The 21,487-nt window shown below is 40.5% G+C and overlaps 1 protein-coding gene across 2 annotated transcripts in view; it reads left to right on the top strand.

Moving 5' to 3' along the window:
- Positions 1-20,894, top strand: part of LOC143367162 (cilia- and flagella-associated protein 58) — a 78,544-nt gene extending 57,650 nt beyond the window's left edge. The window contains exons 3-12 of one of the 2 annotated variants that reach the window (XM_076808752.1): positions 3,653-3,739; positions 5,391-5,519; positions 5,832-6,064; positions 11,423-11,699; positions 12,479-12,711; positions 14,538-14,949; positions 18,600-18,870; positions 19,319-19,833; positions 20,067-20,291; positions 20,520-20,894. In XM_076808752.1, the coding sequence (XP_076664867.1) occupies positions 3,653-3,739; positions 5,391-5,519; positions 5,832-6,064; positions 11,423-11,699; positions 12,479-12,711; positions 14,538-14,949; positions 18,600-18,870; positions 19,319-19,833; positions 20,067-20,291; positions 20,520-20,786 (2,649 nt within the window). In that variant the 3' untranslated portion in view covers positions 20,787-20,894. Of the gene's footprint in view, positions 1-3,652; positions 3,740-5,390; positions 5,520-5,831; positions 6,065-11,382; positions 11,700-12,478; positions 12,712-14,537; positions 14,950-18,599; positions 18,871-19,318; positions 19,834-20,066; positions 20,292-20,519 lie in introns of those variants that run through there. The other variant, XM_076808753.1, reaches the window with a different exon arrangement.
- The last annotated feature ends 593 nt before the right edge of the window (positions 20,895-21,487 follow it).

Here is a 21,487-nt window from a genome sequence, read left to right as displayed (position 1 = left end):
CATCCTCGATTCTCTCTCCGAAGACGTTACTTAGTGCCACCTCTTTCGACATCATGTTCTCCTGTTAGAAAGCCCAATTTTGTGCATTCTGAAAATTTTCGCCAGATTTTGGCCCAGGTATCAGGAGAACATGAAGCGAAAAGAGGTATTCTGAATTTCAGCTTCGAAGGCATCCTCGATTCTCTCTCCGAAGACGTTACTTAGTGCCACCTCTTTCGACATCATGTTCTCCTGTTAGAAAGCCCAATTTTGTGCATTCTGAAAATTTTTGCCAGATTTTGGCCCAGGTATCAGGAGAACATGAAGCGAAAAGAGGTATTCTGAATTTCAGCTTCGAAGGCATCCTCGATTCTCTCTCCGAAGACGTTACTTAGTGCCACCTCTTTCGACATCATGTTCTCCTGTTAGAAAGCCCAATTTTGTGCATTCTGAAAATTTTCGCCAGATTTTGGCCCAGGTATCAGGAGAACATGAAGCGAAAAGAGGTATTCTGAATTTCAGCTTCGAAGGCATCCTCGATTCTCTCTCCGAAGACGTTACTTAGTGCCACCTCTTTCGACATCATGTTCTCCTGTTAGAAAGCCCAATTTTGTGCATTCTGAAAATTTTTGCCAGATTTTGGCCCAGGTATCAGGAGAACATGAAGCGAAAAGAGGTATTCTGAATTTCAGCTTCGAAGGCATCCTCGATTCTCTCTCCGAAGACGTTACTTAGTGCCACCTCTTTCGACATCATGTTCTCCTGTTAGAAAGCCCAATTTTGTGCATTCTGAAAATTTTCGCCAGATTTTGGCCCAGGTATCAGGAGAACATGAAGCGAAAAGAGGTATTCTGAATTTCAGCTTCGAAGGCATCCTCGATTCTCTCTCCGAAGACGTTACTTAGTGCCACCTCTTTCGACATCATGTTCTCCTGTTAGAAAGCCCAATTTTGTGCATTCTGAAAATTTTTGCCAGATTTTGGCCCAGGTATCAGGAGAACATGAAGCGAAAAGAGGTATTCTGAATTTCAGCTTCGAAGGCATCCTCGATTCTCTCTCCGAAGACGTTACTTAGTGCCACCTCTTTCGACATCATGTTCTCCTGTTAGAAAGCCCAATTTTGTGCATTCTGAAAATTTTCGCCAGATTTTGGCCCAGGTATCAGGAGAACATGAAGCGAAAAGAGGTATTCTGAATTTCAGCTTCGAAGGCATCCTCGATTCTCTCTCCGAAGACGTTACTTAGTGCCACCTCTTTCGACATCATGTTCTCCTGTTAGAAAGCCCAATTTTGTGCATTCTGAAAATTTTTGCCAGATTTTGGCCCAGGTATCAGGAGAACATGAAGCGAAAAGAGGTATTCTGAATTTCAGCTTCGAAGGCATCCTCGATTCTCTCTCCGAAGACGTTACTTAGTGCCACCTCTTTCGACATCATGTTCTCCTGTTAGAAAGCCCAATTTTGTGCATTCTGAAAATTTTTGCCAGATTTTGGCCCAGGTATCAGGAGAACATGAAGCGAAAAGAGGTATTCTGAATTTCAGCTTCGAAGGCATCCTCGATTCTCTCTCCGAAGACGTTACTTAGTGCCACCTCTTTCGACATCATGTTCTCCTGTTAGAAAGCCCAATTTTGTGCATTCTGAAAATTTTCGCCAGATTTTGGCCCAGGTATCAGGAGAACATGAAGCGAAAAGAGGTATTCTGAATTTCAGCTTCGAAGGCATCCTCGATTCTCTCTCCGAAGACGTTACTTAGTGCCACCTCTTTCGACATCATGTTCTCCTGTTAGAAAGCCCAATTTTGTGCATTCTGAAAATTTTTGCCAGATTTTGGCCCAGGTATCAGGAGAACATGAAGCGAAAAGAGGTATTCTGAATTTCAGCTTCGAAGGCATCCTCGATTCTCTCTCCGAAGACGTTACTTAGTGCCACCTCTTTCGACATCATGTTCTCCTGTTAGAAAGCCCAATTTTGTGCATTCTGAAAATTTTTGCCAGATTTTGGCCCAGGTATCAGGAGAACATGAAGTGGAAAGAGGTATACTAAAGGGTATAGCCGGTTAAGATGGTCAAATGTGCCCTTGAACCGAATTCGACTCACGATGAATCATTCGAAAGCTTATTAAAAAAGAAATATTTGTGGCAATTTTCAACTTCGTATCTCCACCCGGAGGGTAGTAAAGGGCAAAAATAGGAAATCAGGTTTTTGTCGAATTTCTCCTATACTAGGGGATGAAAAATTTTGAAAAAAATCAGAGACATTTCTGTTATCGGGGCACATATTAGAGAATTATTTCAGATTTTTAAATTGAAAAACCAAGCCGTGAAAACTAAAAAACGCCAAAAATGCTGAAAAATGCCGATTGTGCCCCGAAGCAGTCTTGGCACTATATTTATATTTTTACTGTAAGTACATATCATTGTTACTATTGTCCTGAATTTTTTTCAGATTTTTCAATTTGTTGCGCCGCAGTTAAAAAAATTAAAAACCGATTTTTTCGTCGTTTTTTCCGTGTCAGAGTAATGTCAGGGACATAACAGTTTCAAATGATTCGGTTTTTTCAGTTTCTTTAATTCCTATGATGTTTTGCTGTACGCATAAACATTGAAGATCGCATAAAACACTTATTTCATGACGCAATTCGACGTATAAGTTACTCTGACACGGAAAAAACGACGAAAAAATCGGTTTTTAATTTTTTTAACTGCGGCGCACCGAATTGAAAAATCTGAAAAAAATTCAGGACAATAGTCATATTATACAATTTCTCGTGTATGTTAAAGAATGACGCAGTTTTCAATGAATTACACATTTCTATAAAATAATTTATGCATTTTGCACTTGTATATTAAAATGTAGACCTATTAACTACTTTCTATACAAAATCTGCAATAATTTTCGTCATAACCAATTAATTAACAATTTCCAGACACGATCAGAATAAATGTAACATCGCCTGTAGTTACTTAAACAGCAATAAATTAACAACACTATCCCGCAATATTGTTTACAATAATCTGTAAGAACCTTGAAAAAGCTCCCCCTTGTACTCCTCAGACGAATAAATAACAAAGCAGACAAACAAATAAGTAATTCACACCAAGTGATCCAGTCTTTAAATACCACACTCAGCACAAAACAAATGTTCACCTTCCTCCATACAAGTAAACTCACTCACCACCTTCACCAACGTTCCAAGCTAAAGCAAACACTAAACCACAACTGCCCCCGTAAAAGAAAAATATAAAACGGAGGGTTGAAATAAAAAGCAAAGTGCGACAATAAACGCAGCAAGGTCTCCGACTCGGGATCAGGCAGCAATAACGAGGTCACTGACGCATGCAGTCAATTTTAATTGCCTTCGCGCGAGAGCAAAAAAGATACCACTCATCGTCGGTGTCCAAGGAGAGTCGTAGTTTATTAGCGTCCTCGTGAAGCGGGTCGAAGTCGTCAAAAAACGAAAAAGCACGAAAAGGGGAGGAAAGAGGGAGGAGGGAAAAAGAGAAGTATGGCTCGTAAATTTCCCATGGACCCTTATCGAGTCACGTGATACGATTAATACCGCGACGGGACCGGCGGTCAGTGGCGCGGCTAGGTGGCGATGATCGTGAAAAAGTAACGGGGGATGCACGTGGAGGGATGCCCTGTCACCGTGGCGGAATGACATGTTTCAGGACGAGGGGAGCGAGAGCAGCGAGTCCTTGTCGGAGGGGAGCTCGGCCAGCACCACGTTTTGCGACATCGAGAGGGATTACTCGAAGGTGAGGGAGTTTTTATCATCATCTTGAAGACGGCGTACATCGTAGGGGATGAATGAAGGCCACGAGCTGTGTCCTCGACGATGTCTCGTCCTACGGCTTACTTTTATTTGCAGATTTCTGCGTCTAACAAGGAGAAGCCTCGAAGTGTTGCTCAGATTTGTGGCTTTAACCCTTTCAGTAGGGAGGATGAAATGCTGCGCATATATCGCGTGCGGAAATCCTGCAGTCCCATTTGTGAACAGTAGTCACTGGACGCCGATGGGCGTTGCCCGCACGGGCTGCGTGCACTGACTGAGTGCATTTGTACATATGTATGTTCATCGTACTGAAGGGGTTAAATTAATTGGTTAATTGTGGGTATAACTGAGCCTTTGCAGAGTGATGAAGATTGAAATACTGGAGTTAGTGATGTATGATTCTAAGGGCAGGGGTTAATCGTTTAGGAAATAGGAAGATCTGAGGGTTACATTTTGGGACTCCTCTTTGTAGGAGTAAAATGAGTATACAGAGAGTAGCTTTTGGGACAGTATCATTTTTTAACTACTTTTAATTATTTTGACTATTTTTAATACACACATAAATGTATCGAGGTAGTAGTGAGGTGTCTAATGCACATGTTCCTAGAGAAGATAGCTCCATAGTTTGATTTCTGTGGGGATATGGGTGACTAGTTTCGAGGTTTAGTAGCCTAGTATCGAAGCATTAATACTGTGTGCCAGGGCGTCCGGAGACTCTTTTTTAGGGGCAACTTTGTAATGATGGTAAAGAAAAATATACTGCTTTTTTAAACCCATTTTATAGTGCCAATTTAATTAAAAATTTAAAATCGAAATTTAGAAATATTCCCTTTTTTAGTATAAACTTAATAAAGATCAGTTTTGAAAACTAAGCGATTTTTTCTCAGAAGCCAGGGGGGGGGCAACTACCCCTTTTGCACCCCTCTCCGGACGCCCATGACTGTGTAGCTGGTAATCAAAGATCGTTCCATGGCTTTCTTTGGTCCTAATATTTTTTTAACTTCTACAATCCTCAATATTACTTGCTACGTCTATAAATTAATACGATATTATCCGTAATCGTGTAAGTAGTAGGTACTATTCCCTGCACGTGACTAACTTGACACTCAAAACTGTTAATAGAAAATGGAAAATATAAGGAAGAAAACATCAGATATAGTATTTTGCATATTTAGTAAAGTTCAACTTAAACGTAATTTAGTTAAAATTATTCCCCTCTTTCCGAACTGGATTTATTCAAATTTACAAAAATCATTAGTACATGTAGAATATTTTATAGAAACATTTACAAAATGACAATTTAAACCCATTAAGGTCCTTTATCAAATCTGCACAAACTTTCTGACATACGATAGTAAAGTTACTTTTATTAATTGTACCTATCTACTTTTATAATTCATCGTTTGCCTATAAATCAAAGATTCAATTAAAAAGTCACACCATCTTTTCTATTACATTTCATTTCTGATTTTACATTGGCTCACCATTATCACGAACTGATGAGTAATTGGCAATTAAAGAAGTTCTGTTATTTAAGCTCGGCGAAGTTTCTATGGCTTCATTTATTAATTACCGGTGTCGTGGGGCCGGTGTATTGAAAACTACGCCAGTTAGTTTATTATTTCGTTCTTCAGGTCTTGAAGGAAATGAAAAGCAACGAGACGATGGCCCCATTCCTCACTGAATACACCAGACTCTTCGAAACGCTGTACAGAACGCATAAAATGGAGAAGGAGCTGTCGGAAAAGTGCGATTTATTACAGGTATAGTTCGTACATGAAATATACATTATAACATCGCATCGATAAGATACAAACAAATTTTGTTTATTTTGAATACGTAAAGAATGAAAATGAAATAAATGTAACCCTTCTTTTTTCATTACAAATGAAGGCTATCTTGGGCTTACTAAACGTGATCGTACAATTTTCTTTATATATTACAAAATAATTAAAATCGTTTTCCAAGAGATAATTACATTCATTCGATATTTTCGAAAATTTCATCGAGCTGTGAATAATTTTCTCATAATCGAGCGAAGAAGGAAATGCTTGGCAAAGGCGACGTGATTTCAGTGGGAAGCAGACGATAAGATCCAAAAGATACACGAGTTGGACCAGACGATCTTGACGAACGCCGGGGAGATCGAGAGGCTGAAGCTCGATTTCGAGAACGCGATAAAGCGAGCGGACGCGGCCCACACGCGCGAACAAAATGCGCAGGAGGTGATCGAAAACCTGCGGCTGAACGTCAAGCAGCTGAATCAGGAGATCGTGCAAAAGAACAGGCAACTCGCATCTGGAGAAGAGTGAGTTCCTTTTTAAAACTGAACACGGTGTTTCCACAAAAAACCCTTCGTCTTCGAAATACGTATACAGGGTGTAGCATTTAAATCGATCCACTCGAATATCTTGGAAACTGTTGATGATGCTAAAAAATACTTCAGACAAAAATTGAATGGTTTCGAGGGGACCTGTATTTCCGAAAGTTATTATCCGATTCGACTGAAACTTTTTTTATTTTGAAGAATACACTTCTGGCTAGGAGGGATACCAGAAAAAATTACAAACATAACATTTTTGTTAGAAAATAACGACACCTGAAGTTTGAAATCACTTTTTCCCTATATTTGTCACCCTTTCAACGGCTTTGAAAATTATAAATTTTCAATTTTTGTATTTTTTCTGGTTTCTCCCCTAGCCAGAAGTATATTCTTCAAAATAAAAAAAAGTTTCAGTCGAATCGGATAATAACTTTTGGAGATATAGGTCCCACCGATTTGAATGATTTTTTTGACGCCTTGACTTTAAAGACTCCCCAGTGCCGTCTGCAATGATTAATTATAAAACAAAAAACATATTTCTATAATATAAGACATCCTTAATGCAATGCAAAAATTCCCATTAAATTATATATAGTAGATTTCCTTTAATTAATTCCTAAAGATCACCTATTTTTGGGGGGTTCTAGACCGGTAGGTCCCCTTAACTCGAGTAGCGTAGGGTAATGTATTGAGTACGAGTACGCAATATTAAAATTAAAATATCCCTAAACATTTTGCCACAAGTGGCTTTTAGTACTCGATCAGCTCCATCGGTCCCACCAGTTTTCGAGATCAAAGAAGTCTGACTATTCGTACGTTGAATCACTTGTGGCCGAGTGTGCAAAGTAGTAGTAGAGGCGTACGAATGGTCAGACCGCAAGTAACGTTTCCCCACGTTTGAGTGAATCTGCGGCGGTTCGAGGGCACGACAATAAATGAACAACCCATTTACGGATCAGGGAGGTGCAGTGGGCTTTATCGAACGCGAAGAGCTCGTGGAAACGATCCAAAGATCCAGGAATGAGCACTCGAAATCCTTCAAAGCCACAGCCCCGCGTCCCGCGGGGTGGGATGGGGCTCGTTGCATTTCGCGGCCGTGTTTTCGCACAGCCTGGGGATTTAATTTCCATCAAAGGCGTCCGGATTAATTCGATGCGGTGTTATCGATGGAATCGATGCACGCTGGACGTGAGCATGCATGTTTCCTGGACATGCAAATGCAATCCTGTCGGCCTTGGGGCAGATACAGACTATCTCCACCGCTGTCGTCTGAATATTTAAGGGCGCAGAACGAACGGCTTTAGAAAGAGATCAGAGGGGTTGGTGCGCAAAGGAGATTTTTAATAACGTAATCATAAATGTAATTTACAGGGTGGTTCTGAAAATTGTGTCGAGCTACACACTTGCTGTGGTTTTTATACGTGGAAGCGTATATCTTCTTTTATATGATTTTTTTTTGTATAAACAAATGGAGGTAGATATAGAGAAATAATATTTCACGAGGTATTTAATACTCTACATGCGACACAAGATTGATATATTATACAGTGGTGGTCGAAAACAGTTTAAAGCTCATATTTTGAAATGTTTGTATAATAAATAGTAAATTGACTTTACGTATTATTTTGGTACGTCTGGTCTATTTTACAACCCCCTAAAAAACTGTGAAATATAAACTTAGCATACAATTATTTTTAATGGAATTATCTTATTTTTGTTACCGTTCACAGTTTAAACTTTCGTTTGACCACTGCTGTAGTAAATGTTTAAATGTACCACCATTTACCTCTAAACATTTTCTAACACGTTTACTTTTACATTTCTCGTAATATTGCTGAAAGCTCAGTACTGAATATTGAAGAATTGATTGTAATTCGTTTCTTTTGCGTTATTTATCGAAAGTCATGCTTTTAGCTGCATTTTATTATTTACAAACCCCCCACGTGAAATTCGAGAGGTGTTTAAATTCAGAGAACGACGTCAGTGCATTTTCCTCTCCATTGTTCCTATGTCCGTATAAATCTACACCCCTAGTCTGTATCCTAGAAGCACCCTGCATAAGTATAATAAAACACTTCGCAATTCTATAATACCTACTACGACTTACAATCTAAATTTTCCAAAACTTCATCGCCACACACATCTAATGCTTTACAGGAGGATTAACAACAAACACCACACTTTACTTACGCATACACTACCACTCAAAAGTATTTGATCACTTACAGTATGTACGTTCGTTGACAGAGAAAATAGAATAAAAAAAATATAGTTGGTTATTGCTTGCCTTTATCAAATTGCTACTCCTCTTTCTTATTATACAGGGTGACTCACCTAAGTGTGCCACCTAAGTTGCTTGTAAACTCTTTGTTATATGGAACAATGGTTCAAACAAAAGTTGTATGGTACCAAAGGGAGTATATAGTGCAATAATCATTTTTTTGCTGTTTTGCTTTTTTATCGAGATACGAAGGTCACTTTGACTTTTTTAATTGTAAAGGATAAAATTTGACCCTGTAATTAGAAAGGGTGTTGAAGGCTAAGAAAAAAATCTATTTGTGCCCAAACACTAATAATTATTGAGATATTCTTTAAAAGATTTTTAATGTAAGTAATGCTCAAAATGTGATCTATTACAATCAATACCAGTGCGTAGTCGATTAATAGCTGCAAATGACTAATTATTACTTTGTGGGCTTCATTTGTTTGAACCAGTTTTTCATGTAACAGGCTTAACAATCAATTTAGGCGATACACCGTGTATGTGTAATTTTGCCACTTTAATTCACAGGTATGGGTATTATTGTTGCTTTTCATGTGATCGAACTCTTCAGATCCTAGTAACTCATAATCAATTTTTCACTTGAAAATTCTTTAATAACATTTGCATGTTGGTACTGTTACTGTTTTCATATTTGGAAAAGCGGAATGCTACAGCTGTGAATAATAATCGGATACTAAGAATAATAATGAAATTGCATTTTGAAATCCACTTTTAAGATAGGAAAACAGAACGAAACGATTGCTATGAGCTAAGGAATATCCAGGTTGTACCACGAGTATGTGGAGAAGCGTTCCCCATTCTGTTTTATTAAACGTACCTGTAACAAATCATGGACTACTTATGAGTTGTGGCGTACGTGCTCCAGCAACTAGCGAAGCTAACGTTGCCCACGCACCGTCGCCAGATTCGAAGTGTTAAATCACAGCAGTTTGTCCACGATGGTTCGCGCGATCAGGGTAAACGACATCGTCATCGAGACGCCACTAGTGTGTGTACATCGTGATCACATTGGAGGTACAAGGATGTCGGGACTAATCCCCGGAGGAGGAATGGAGCGTCCAATAGTGAGACGTCTTTGTTCAGTCAACAGGATCGGCATGCAATTCTCCTGAAACACGATCGCAGCGTTGTGGCGTAGTAGCTCATAAAGATGTTGCGCTTCGTTTCCCAGGGACTTGCCGCGACAAAGGGCTGGCAATGGCTGCCCCCCCTTAACTTCAAACCTAGCTCCATTGCAAGTGGTTAAAATAGGAGACTGATATGCGTCCCTTGTGAGAACCTCTGTAATAGCTTTTAATGGAATTGCTTCTTCCTCTTCATCCTTTGCTGTTTCCTCGTTAACCCCTCTGCTCTCACTTCTCTTCCCTCTTCGTCTCATTTGCACCCCCCTTTTTGTTAGTTCCCGTATGCACTGGTCGTGATAGTTTCATTTTTGAATGATTCCTTTGGTGTATCTTCTCGTTGGTCGTTTCGTTCTCCTGCTCTTTCCCAGGATCTCTTATTTTCCGTTTGTTGCAACGAAGGGATGAGATACTTTTCTCCGTCTCTGTCTGTCGCACGATCTTCAATTTCTCCGCCCATTACCTTCCCTCTGTTGTCTTCCGGTCTCCTCGGCTCTCTTCTTATTTTTCTGTTAGAGGCAATCTCGAAGTCGCCTGATAAGAATGACCTCGGTCTCATGGGGCCCGGCAGGGGCGAGTCAGATTCGTGAGATCCAATCGGGATGAGACTGGATCTCGCGTGTGCACTTGGCGCCTGGAGCTGACGAGTTTGGAAATATGACGAATGCGATTGCGAAGTTGGGAAAAGATATCAATTGCTATTCAACAGTTGTAAATTCGTGTGCAAGTGTCATACGAATACACGCTCTGTTCTTAACAAAATAGAAATAAATCCTCGAGACAAGGATACCTAACGATATTTGAAACAGAAATTTGTGATAACTAGAATAACTCACATTAGTACGACTACCTTACCCACACAGATTTTGCGAGTACTCACTGCAGAGAACAGTAAGGGGTTATTTATTGAAAATGGCAGCTACTCAAAGTCAAGCATGTGATTTTCGACCTAAGTTTTCATCTTCTTTTATTAATAAATAACAAAACAAGACACTAATCAAAAAATCGTCTCGATAAGTATGAAGAGGCCGTAAATTTTTTCGATATTTTAATTTTCACCTGACTCACGCGTAAATAAAGTATATTTTTTTACACACGAAAATGAGCTTTCTGCTTCAAACTGTAGCTATTTTGTTATTTTTCAACCGATCGAAAAAATTGACGGTCGGACGATACAGAATACATTTAAGAACATCTGTGCAAAATTGTATAAAAGTCTATAGAGTTTTACTCAAATTACAGCGTACACCGTTTCGGAAAACGTGGTTTCGAGAAAAACGCATTTAAAGTTTTCGGAATGTTTTCATATTTGAAAAAAAATTATACATATTATTCAAAGATGTCTCTATCTTCATTGAAAAATTTTTATCGATAAAAGTGTTTTTGTCGCTTAGAAATAAATTCCTAAAGATGCGATATTTCTTGACCTGGCCAAGGTGGTCTAACCCCTTAACATATCAAATTTCTTTTTGAAAACAATACAGTCCAATTTATACACCACAAGGTGTATATCTTGATTTTTAAAATACGACGTTTCTTTACATGGAAAAAAATCATAAAAATGACCCTATTTTTCGACGTGTCAAGAGTACGTAACCTCTTGATTCCTAACTTCCCCTTCTGCCACCTGTTCAATTTCCCTCCCGAGTCATTTTATATGGAAGAATCTTCCTATTAGGTCAGTAAAAAAGTTCGTTCGCTCACTGTCAGTTGGTGTTAGATATACAGAAATGTCTTTTACTTGTACTTCCACCAGAGAAGCGGCCAAAGGTCACAGATATCCAAGAAAAACATCTTGATTGAAAAACTTGTAATGTATTTTTCTTTTTAATAAAGACTTCGAATAAAGCGAAGGAACTTTTGCACCGACCTAATAATTATCGTCTTCCACTGTTCAGTACCGAAATACTTAAGCAACGAACTCGATTGGACGTGCAGCCTGGGCGCCACAAAGCAGATGGAGAGTCTGATGAAAGAGAAGGAGATAATGGCGAGCGAGATGGACACGTTGAGGCAACGTTTGAAGAACATGTCCCTCTACACCGAGGAGCTCGAGAAACGGACCAGCGACACCGACCACAAGATGCACGATCTGCAAGAAAACCTGGATATGCATCTCAGCGAGTTCTCGAAGGAGCGTAGAGGGAGGCAGAGGGCGCAGGACGAGGCGCATCAGCTGCAGGAGGAGCTCAACGCAAAAACGAATGATTTGGAGGTAAAGGGTCCCCAGCTACATCTCTAATCACGCTGCAATTCCACGGCGAACTTACACTGCTTCGTTGTAATGCCTGCATCGAGGGGTATTCTCTGCTTAATGGGCACAGCGGCGCTCAATTTCGTGCCAAGGCTTCTCGAATTTGTGTGGGCGAAGCGGTGCGTTTTGTGGCTAAGTTTGGGAACAGATATTTAGGAATTCATGGAAATTTGGATTTTTTTTTGTTTTGCAGCTATTAAAACAGTGGAGGTGTAATAAGATGTAATAGAATGTGTGGACGATTTAATTTATTATTTTATATCAGATTTTGGTAATTAAGTATGTAGCGCGACTGAGGGAGAGAGTGTATGGGGTTCGTGTCACCGATTTCGTTAAAATTCTGTATGTTATGAGGGTACACCGTGTGTAATTGTATAATATAAAGGTTTGGGAAGAAATAGAGAAAAAAACTTTCAACAATCGGGAAGATGGATGAAAGATAGAATGCATGCTGGTATTTCGCAGTAGAATTTGTAGTAATACGAAATAGAAAGTGAATTCAGGAAAATATATAAAAAAGTTTTAATTGAAACGATTTTATTTAACTTGATTAGTAATGCACTAAAATGTAAATAATAATTCTTTTCTTGTACTATAATTTCGATGGTGATATGTGACTTGAAGTCCTCACTAAATGGTACATCAGAGATACTACTAGTTTGGCTAAAGAGTAATTAGAAATTATTTATCTATCTTCCCTAAAATATTAAACATCTGATATGAACATTATGTTTCTGTAGGTAGCGCACGCGTCAATAAAAGCAGCAACTGCTAACGTAACGAAGCTCGAGGCTATGCTGAGGGATCACAGGCTCTCCGGCGAGAAGATGCAGAAAGAGATCAACAAGCTGCTATTAAAGAGGATAAACTTGGAATCGGATGTGGACAACGCGAACGTTCACATAGAAGACCTGCAGAAAGAGATCGCGGAGAAGGACAAGCAACTGAAGGAAATCAAGCAGGGCGCCCACGGGTAATCACTGAATTTTCAGAAAACTGTATCGATGCTGTAGTAAATTGAATTTCATCGAGGAGTAATTCTTTTAAGGGGTTATACCTACTCAAGCGGCCGAAAAGAGGCGAATGTTTGTGAATTTTTTTTGAGAAAGTGGAAGCATATATTTTTACAGAACTTTTTGCACTTAGAAGACCAACATTTAAGGAACATTTGGTAATTTTTTCGTAGAAAAATATTTAAGTTTATAATAAAGTAACAACCGACATCCAAGAAGCCTTTTTAAAAATTTGGTTTTGCGGTGAGCACTGCCATTCGGAACCAGATTATTTAAAATCAAAAAACAAAAAAGATTTCGTTAGTATATTAATGTATCCTCTGATTAACGCGGGGAATTTCCGGAATATTAATTTAAAACAAAAGGACGGCAATTTAAAGTTGAAATCCTGATTTTTTCGTGCAAAATGCACGCGTTCTTTACAAAATTTATTTTTGTATTCTGAATAGCATAGGCCCATAAATGATGAATTCTGGATGACATACAGAACCCATACTAAAATCCAAAAGACATAAAATGTTCCTAATAGAAATATAATTCGAATTCCAAAGCGGAGCAAAATTGTTGTGAACATGATTTCCTTAAAAAAAAAATGCTTGACACATTTATTCTAATACCACTGTGTTTAAATCCGAAAAATGCACAGTTTTTACGTTGACATATTCTTGCACAAGAGATAATTCCAAATGGCTTTAAAACAGATGATTTAATCCAGTGCACAGTCGTTTTGGCGAAACGAAACAAAGCCGCCCGGTCCGTTTTTTTTTTCTCACACAGAGACGAATATCGGCCGCATTATTCGTAACGAACGGCATTATTTCAATTTCCGCTAATAAAATATCAGGCGCGACGGGGCTGTAATTGATTGCTGCGCGCAGGGGTAATACGAGAAAACATTATTCGCTGGGCTATTTGTGAAATTATATTCGTGGCGTGCCCGCGCCGAGTCCGTTTGGCAGAAGGGAGCCGAGAGGCGAAATTTATTTTCCATTCAATTTTGCATTACAATGCGTCGATACGTACGCGCCCGGTATAATTGCTATGCAAATCGTCACATATTTCTCTAGGGGGAACGATGGAAGAGCGAGAAAATACGACTCTTCGCCGTCGAGAAGAATCGGGATTGTTTTTTAACGCGTTCATGAAACGAACCTTTTCCATCGTTGCTCACAGCGATGGATAAAGGGATTTATACACCTTCAGCTCTTGATTTCAACTGACAGTAACTTTTTATATAAATGTTTGAATTACAAGTAATGTGCATTGGGGTATACTTACAATTAGCCGTAGAAGGACACGGTGACAGTTTTAGAGCGTACCTGACACTTTGGAGTCACAGGCGACCCCAAATTGAAATTTTAATAGTTTAAAATTTACGTAACGTTTCCAAAAATTCTTTTCTACTTCTCTTTAGGTATCTTTGGACCAATAAGAATTACCACCTTGAATATTTCCGGAACCATGGAAGTGACAGAAAACTTTTGTCTAATAAAAGTTGTTTGGAATGAAGTGGGCTAATTTTGTTTTTACAGCTGGAGTCACTTACGAACGATTTTTCTCTTAGGTCCATGATTTCGCAGATATTGAAGGTGGTAATTACTGGTCCACTCCGTATATGACGTCAGTCTGTCAGAAGAAATCAGGGCGCTACAAATATATGACCCGTCGTGAACATGTAAGCCTCCACAATCAGAGCGTTTCGTTCACCAAGAACTACGAGAATCGACGGTTTCAAACTTCTTCGCGACCGCCTCAGACACGCCACCCCTCTTCCCTGACATTACAGACTGAGAGACGAAATTGCGAAAGCCAAGAGCGAGAGGGAGTCCGTGACGAAGCGTCTGCAGAGGGCTGAAATGGAGCGGTCGCATCTTGAGCAGGACTTGAAGCAGGCTTTGGCGAAAAGGCAGAACATCGAGCAAGAGACGATGACCCTTCGGAAGCAGCAGGTGGACAGGCAGCAACAGATCGACGTTCTGGTGCGCGAGAAGAACATCCTGGCCCGCACCAAGGAGACGCTGGGCGAGCACATGAAGAAGCTGAATCACGAGACGGTGGTGTGCGAGTACAGTAGACGGAAGATCGAGCGCGACCTCGACGACATGGTGCATAACGTCGCGGAGGTAACGAAGCAGCTGGACACGGTGGAGAAGGAGAGGGACAAGCACAACTTGGTGGCCCAGGAGTTGGCGCAGCAGGTGAGCTTCTGTCGCTGGAACGCGGGGAGGGATGCTGCGGTTCGAACACAGACTGGGAACATTGATTGGGTTTATGAACGCTTGGTATGGTCGGTTAGAACTTTTGCAAGATGAAGTTCTAACAGAATTTTTTTTAAAAAATAATAGTTCCAGAATGTTTTAGATCCCTGGAATACAGTATAGTATAATTTTATGATTAATAATTCCACGAATTCTTCCGCCTTCACAATTTATAAAACAAAAGTAAGCTTAGAGTGTAAAGGGTTAAAACACCCAAATTTTCCAATATTTTTCTTAATGTTAATTGTAAAAGAGATATGACCCGATAGAATTGTATAGTGTGCCCTGCATAAATGACAAATAACGCGTAGGAATCAGTAAGGACGATGGAAAGCAGAATTACGCGTATGGGCAAGTAGGATAAGAATACATATACGGTTAGATAAGTGGAGTAGAACCACGCCTAAGCGCACGAGTGGAGCGATCCCCTACGTAGCCAGGCAAGTGAAATGATACCGTATTTGTCCCAAGCAAGTAGAACAGGACCGCGAGCGAGTGAAATGAGACCGCACATGAACCCGCGGACCTACATGGCTAGGCAAGTGAAATAATACGGTATATGGTCAGACGGGCAGAACACGAGCAATACATGTTGAGCCAAGTAATCATGGGTACAATGCGTTTTTTAGAAAGTAGATTGCAAATAATGTGTGGCACGACGAATATACATTTTGGGGATATTATTCTTAGTATATTATACAGGGTTGGAGAATGTGGAGAGTTGTACAGTATTTTGTGCTTGGGAAGTCGTTTGGCAGAATCATAAAATTTGTCGTTGCATAGAATTGTAATTTTGACACGTGATTGATATTCTTTTGAAAATATAAAATGGCTTGGGAACAAATAAAAAATTGTTTGAACCGTTTTTGTTAACCGAGATTATCAGAAAAGTAGATGAATATTGGAGAAGTGGAAAATCATTGGAAGTGTGAAAACTATTTAAAATAGTTGTAATTACGATCTGATAGAGATTCCATATTATGTTCACCTTGAGTTAGCAGTTAGTTTTGTGTCGGTAAAATGGACGGAGTAATAACATTCAGCATCCACTTATACACCATGCGAAGAACTTTTAAACGTAGTATATTTAAAACAAGTAAAAGGCTCAAATGGGCCTAGTTTTGCAGAAAGCTACCAACTCTCAAAACGACAAAAAAAAATTAGTTAAAGGCAGTGCGCGCCCCAAAATTTTCTGATGTTTATTTTGCAAAAAATTACCAACTCATAGAACAACTCTTACATCATACAAAGCTGCAGAAAATTTAAAATAATATCAATTATACTGCTCACTATTGAATAACCCATTAAAAAACATTCTAAAACAAATAACAACAATTAAAATATACCCAATAGAATAAAGCTACTTTTCTATAACAATTAAAACCTTCAAACTAAAACTCAATTTCAGATCATTGAGGGTTGATAGCTTTCTGCATAATTAAGTCAAAATCAAGTGTAAATAACGAGAGAAGCTCGCAATAACTTCGACACGTCGAGAAACGTAATCTCCTCCAAGAAACTATTATCCTGCTGCATAATTTTATCCTCGAAACGAAATTTTTCTGTACAAACGTAGGAAGATGGTTGGGATTCTCGTGCCAGGTAACTGACACTGTACAATAAAACGCAATATGGCGCGTATGCCACGGAATGGGGAAGATCGCTCGGATGTTTCGCGTAATCGGGCATCTTGCTAGTGGCCTAGGTAGACGCGCGGTTAAACATCTATCTAATAATAGGTGTTGATATAGCGTGAGCTGTCAGGCAAGTTGCAGAGCAGACGTATAGCTGAGGGCTCGCCAGCCGGGGCATGGTCGTTGCTGTGTGCTCAGACATCGTGCAAGTTGTGCTGACGGATATACGATCTGGTGCTCAGCGGGAGGTAAAGGTAGACGTAGGTCAGTCGTTCATTTTAGGTTTGCCCTGGGTCAGATGCAACCGTCATGGCCTCGGAAGATTTGCGACTAGATACGACGACAATTTGCCACTGGCGCCTTACTACGACAAATTGTGATTGCGCCCTGTTAAACAGACACTGCGGTCGCACTGTCTATCACGGTAGAGGGTATGCTGATATCTCTGAAAAGATTAATCTGACGCGTGAAAATTATATCGCTCTCTTTATTCGAAATGGTTTTAATTTTGATCGTATTATAGATCATAATTTGATAACGTCTTGGCACAGTTTCGACCTCTTTATGGACGTGAGAGGTGGATGATGGTTAAAGCTTTTTCAGTTAGAATACGTTTTCCTCGCAGATTTTGCTGTACAGTGGGCTATAGTATGTTTCTAATTTGCATTAAAAGATTTGATTAATTTTATTTCAATTAGTCTTAGGATTTTAAGTATTTTATTGACATTGTGGAATTCTCGTATTTACATGTTTGGTCACCGAACTGTATTCACCACGTTGTGTAGGAAATATCGTCTTGGCAACTGTTCGATGGAGAATTCATCAGGTGTAACCACATCGCATACGCGTATGTGGTTTGAAATTATCAGATGTATGTAACCGGCTCATTTCGTGATTGTACATGGAATTGTAATTAATACTAGATTAGTGCTGGTAACTGCAATCGCTGACAGCATCTACAACCTACACCGTCATAGTACCTACCGAGTATTGGATCACGTTGCCCCTTGTAGAGCAATCGTGGCTGATAATATCAAAGGGATCTTCGTTCTAAAAGCCTCCTAAGTCGAGTGAGAAAAATTTACATTGGATATTTGTTCTATCCTATATCTCGTACGTGGTTATATGCGCACACGAGCCGTTTATTTTGAAAGTGGCCTAAGTCCATTTGTATTTAGAAATTTGTTATATATAAATTTTTAATACTAATTTCAAGTGGTACACATTACTACAGTCAACAAAAAACAATTGACAAACGGCATAATAATATCTCATGAAAATTTAGAATAATATAGTCAAAAGATGTATCTTTTAATAGGAAAACATTGTGTATGATTTTCACTTATACTTTTCCCCCAAAAAATTCCTGAACTTGTAGGTGAATGTAATCCCTTAATCTCTATTTTTATGTACATAGGTATGATTTTGTAAAAAATATAATTGCTAAGGTGTATATTATTAGTATATAAAATAATGGCCGATGCTGCATAAGCTAGTATTGCGCGATGTAAATCAACAAATGCTTAATGCAAAAACACGTGTTTTTGGTGGCATTTTCTAGATGTTTTTAGAAGATTGCTAAGCCCACAGCAATTAAAATTTCGATGTATAAGAGGTGGTTTAGGCTGAAATGTCAATCCACAAAAAATTGTGGGTTAGGCCCAGATAGGCTCAATAGTCCCGCAAACTTCTTACCTTGTTACTAACTATAATACGTCCACCAGCGTCACATACGAGCGCAAGCACGGTCTCCCCTGTTGCACAGGAATAATTTCTCACGGCATCCCGACAAATTGCAAAACTACTAACCGCCCCAGCAACAACGAAACACACAGCCACTCCTATTTATACCCGAGGGGGCTGCGACGGGGGTAATCTGAGCCGAGCATGGGAATGGAGAGGCGGGGACAGTGATTTGCATGCATCTCAATTGAGCTAACTTCGTCACGTTAATAGATTGAGAACTACATAAGCGAGGTCAAGTTGAAGCAAGTCGAGATCTCCAATTACAAGAAACGGCTGGCGGAGGCCGAGACGAGGTACCGACAACAGCAGAATCTGTTCGAGGCAGTGCGAGCCGAGAGGAACTCGTGCGCTAAGAGCTACACGGAGGCCCAGGACGAAATACAGGAGCTGAAGAATAAGCTGAAGGTGATTAGCCATCAGATCGAGCAGCTGAAAGAGGGTATCGCGTCGAAGGAGGCCAGTCTGATCAAAGAAGAGTTCCGTAAGTCGACCTGAATTCTGATAACCGCTTCACCCGCGATAACTTGTCGATCGAGCTTGGAACCATATTAGGGGGTTAGAGCAAAGAAATTTTAATTATATTACACGAATCATCCGAGCGCTTTATAACCACCCCATATTCTATATCTATCAAAGTGTAGATCAGTCGAGGAATAATTTCTGTTTCTTCCAACATTTCACATGGAGTTCCTAAATTCCTCATAAATTACATTTTCCGCGCTGATGACTGCAGCCCGATCACTAAACAAATCGAACAAAAACAATTCTCCCACCACACAAATAATTAAAAACCACTGGTTTATATTTCGCCACCGAAGCGAGTCAACCAACTGTTTCCCGGGCGAATTTATCAAGACGGTCTAGTGGATGCTCGTTTAGCTGGATCCTGGGGTGTGAAAGTCCCTCGCACGTGGCCATTTTTCTTGCAGTACGTGGGAGGGTGGAGAAGCAGAAGGAGAGCCTGAAGGTCGAGCTGGAATCTTGCCACAAGGAGGTGACTGATCTGCGACGCGAGATCGAGACGATGAAGCAGGAGGAGAAGAGTCTGAGGCAGGTGATCCAGCGATTAGAGTCGGACATTGGGCGTCACAAGAAGGACATCGGGAACGTCATGAACGAGAGGGACATCCTGGGCACGCAATTGGTCAGGAGGAACGACGAGCTGAGCCTTCAATACAGCAGGATAAAGGTGCTCCATGGCACGCTGCAGCGGGGCGAGGTGCAGTATAATCAGAGATTGGAGGACATCAGGCTGTTGAAGCTCGAAGTGAAGAAGCTGAGAACCGAGAAGGTTCTGCTGACGAAGAACATAGAGAACATGACCGACCTGCGTCAGGAAGTTTTTCATTTGAACCGCGACCTGACGAAAGAGAGGCTGAAAGTTATGGCGCTCGAGGAGGAGGTCCAGACGCCACTGAACATCCACAGGTGGAGAAAACTCGAGGTACGCCAGTATTTATTATTATTATAGTGCTATTTCGTTGGCACACTTTCGGCTTAGTGTTTCAGGTGTTTTCAGATGTTTGAAATTGATGACATATTTGTTTCATAATATTGTCAGCAGTTATCTTCGTAAGCAAAGCAGTTGATCTTAGATTCCATGAATTTTTTTAAGTACCAGCCTGCTTCTATAATTGCGAAGAAAATAATGTAATTGCGTTCCTGTTTACACTTCAGGGCTCGGATCCTGGTACTTACGAGCTCCTGAAGAAAATCCAGATCCTCCAGAAGCGGGTGCTGAAAATGGACGCTGATATGATCGAGAAGGAGAAGAAAATAAAAGACACGGAGAAATTGTACATGAATCTTCGTGAAATCCTATCGAAGCACCCAGGACCACAGGTGGCGATTTCTTTGAACAAAACTCAGGAAGCGTTGCGCGACAGGGGGCAGAAAATGAAGGTATGTAATCAATTCTTTTTAAAATAATTTACACCTTACCAAGTCCACAAAAAATTACACCAATAACACCGAACTCCGATAACCAAAAATTATCAATATTTGCCAACACACTCGCACACAAGTGTCCCGAAACATGCACTGGGTTAGCGATCAGGGGTGGCGGGTATCTCAAGGGTAACGAATGCCATCGTGCACGCGAGTTCAATGATTCAGAAGGGCATTTCTCAGTGTCTGCTGGCGGAGGTGAGCATGTACGAGGTCCAAATCGGTGAGTACAGGCTCGGCATGGAGCGAGCGAACGGCGAGATGTGCGAGCTGAAGGAGAAGTACTACGCCCAGAAGAGGAAGCTGCAGAAGTCGAGGGAGTCGAGGCCGAAATCGATGAGCGAGCCCGTGCTTCCGGCCGTGAATGGGAAGAAGTTCTGCGGCGGTGGCTTCAACATGGCCACCCCGACCCCCCGAAACTGTTTCGTCGCGGACTCTGTGTGCCGATAAGCTTCTTCTCGCCCGCGCGAGGGTGACGAAGAGAGCGGATACCCCGTTCTATTTACGGGAGCGGCGATACGACGGTGTAATGAAAATATAACGGTGTACTTTGCAGGATCTCTGTGTGTGTGCTCTCCAGTAACCGTCAAAACCTCTTGTTTTCGCTCGGTCGTTTTTCCGGTGTCTGTGATGTCTGTCAATATTAGCCACCCCCTCGGGGGTGCTCTCTGTTCTGCGCGACGATTCAAACGCGCGTCGGTGATTGTCGACAGATGAAAGAGCAGAAGGGGTAATTTGTTTGTTTCTTTTTCCCTTCGGTTATACGGGGGGCGAGGAGAAGACACGGTAAATGCTTTTGAATGGGCGATTTGGTAGGTTTTACTTGTCTCTTTTGCGGGGAGAATAAGCTTTCGAGAATGTTACGCGCTTGTTGCAGTTGAAAGTTTGGATGGCCGTGTTAAGGGGAAGCGTGTATTTACATATATGTATGTATGTAGATTTGGGAGCTGTAGGAAGACTTTATTGATGTTTAAATGAATCGCTGATCTGGCAGTTGGTTTATGCCGCAGACAAGTAAGTATCAATGCCAAGGAGTGCAAATAGGAATGGGTATGGGAGAATATCATATTCTTGGAACTGTAAAAGGTTAAGAGTTTGGCAAAGAGCTGAGCTTTCACTTCGGGGTTTCATGAATTTCACGAGTTGAATAT

This window comes from Andrena cerasifolii, chromosome 3, assembly GCF_050908995.1.
Source record: "Andrena cerasifolii isolate SP2316 chromosome 3, iyAndCera1_principal, whole genome shotgun sequence".
In the NCBI taxonomy this organism is placed as follows: domain Eukaryota; kingdom Metazoa; phylum Arthropoda; class Insecta; order Hymenoptera; family Andrenidae; genus Andrena; species Andrena cerasifolii.
Note: the sequence above shows the minus strand (reverse complement) of the source record. Positions and strands in the feature narration are given on the sequence as shown.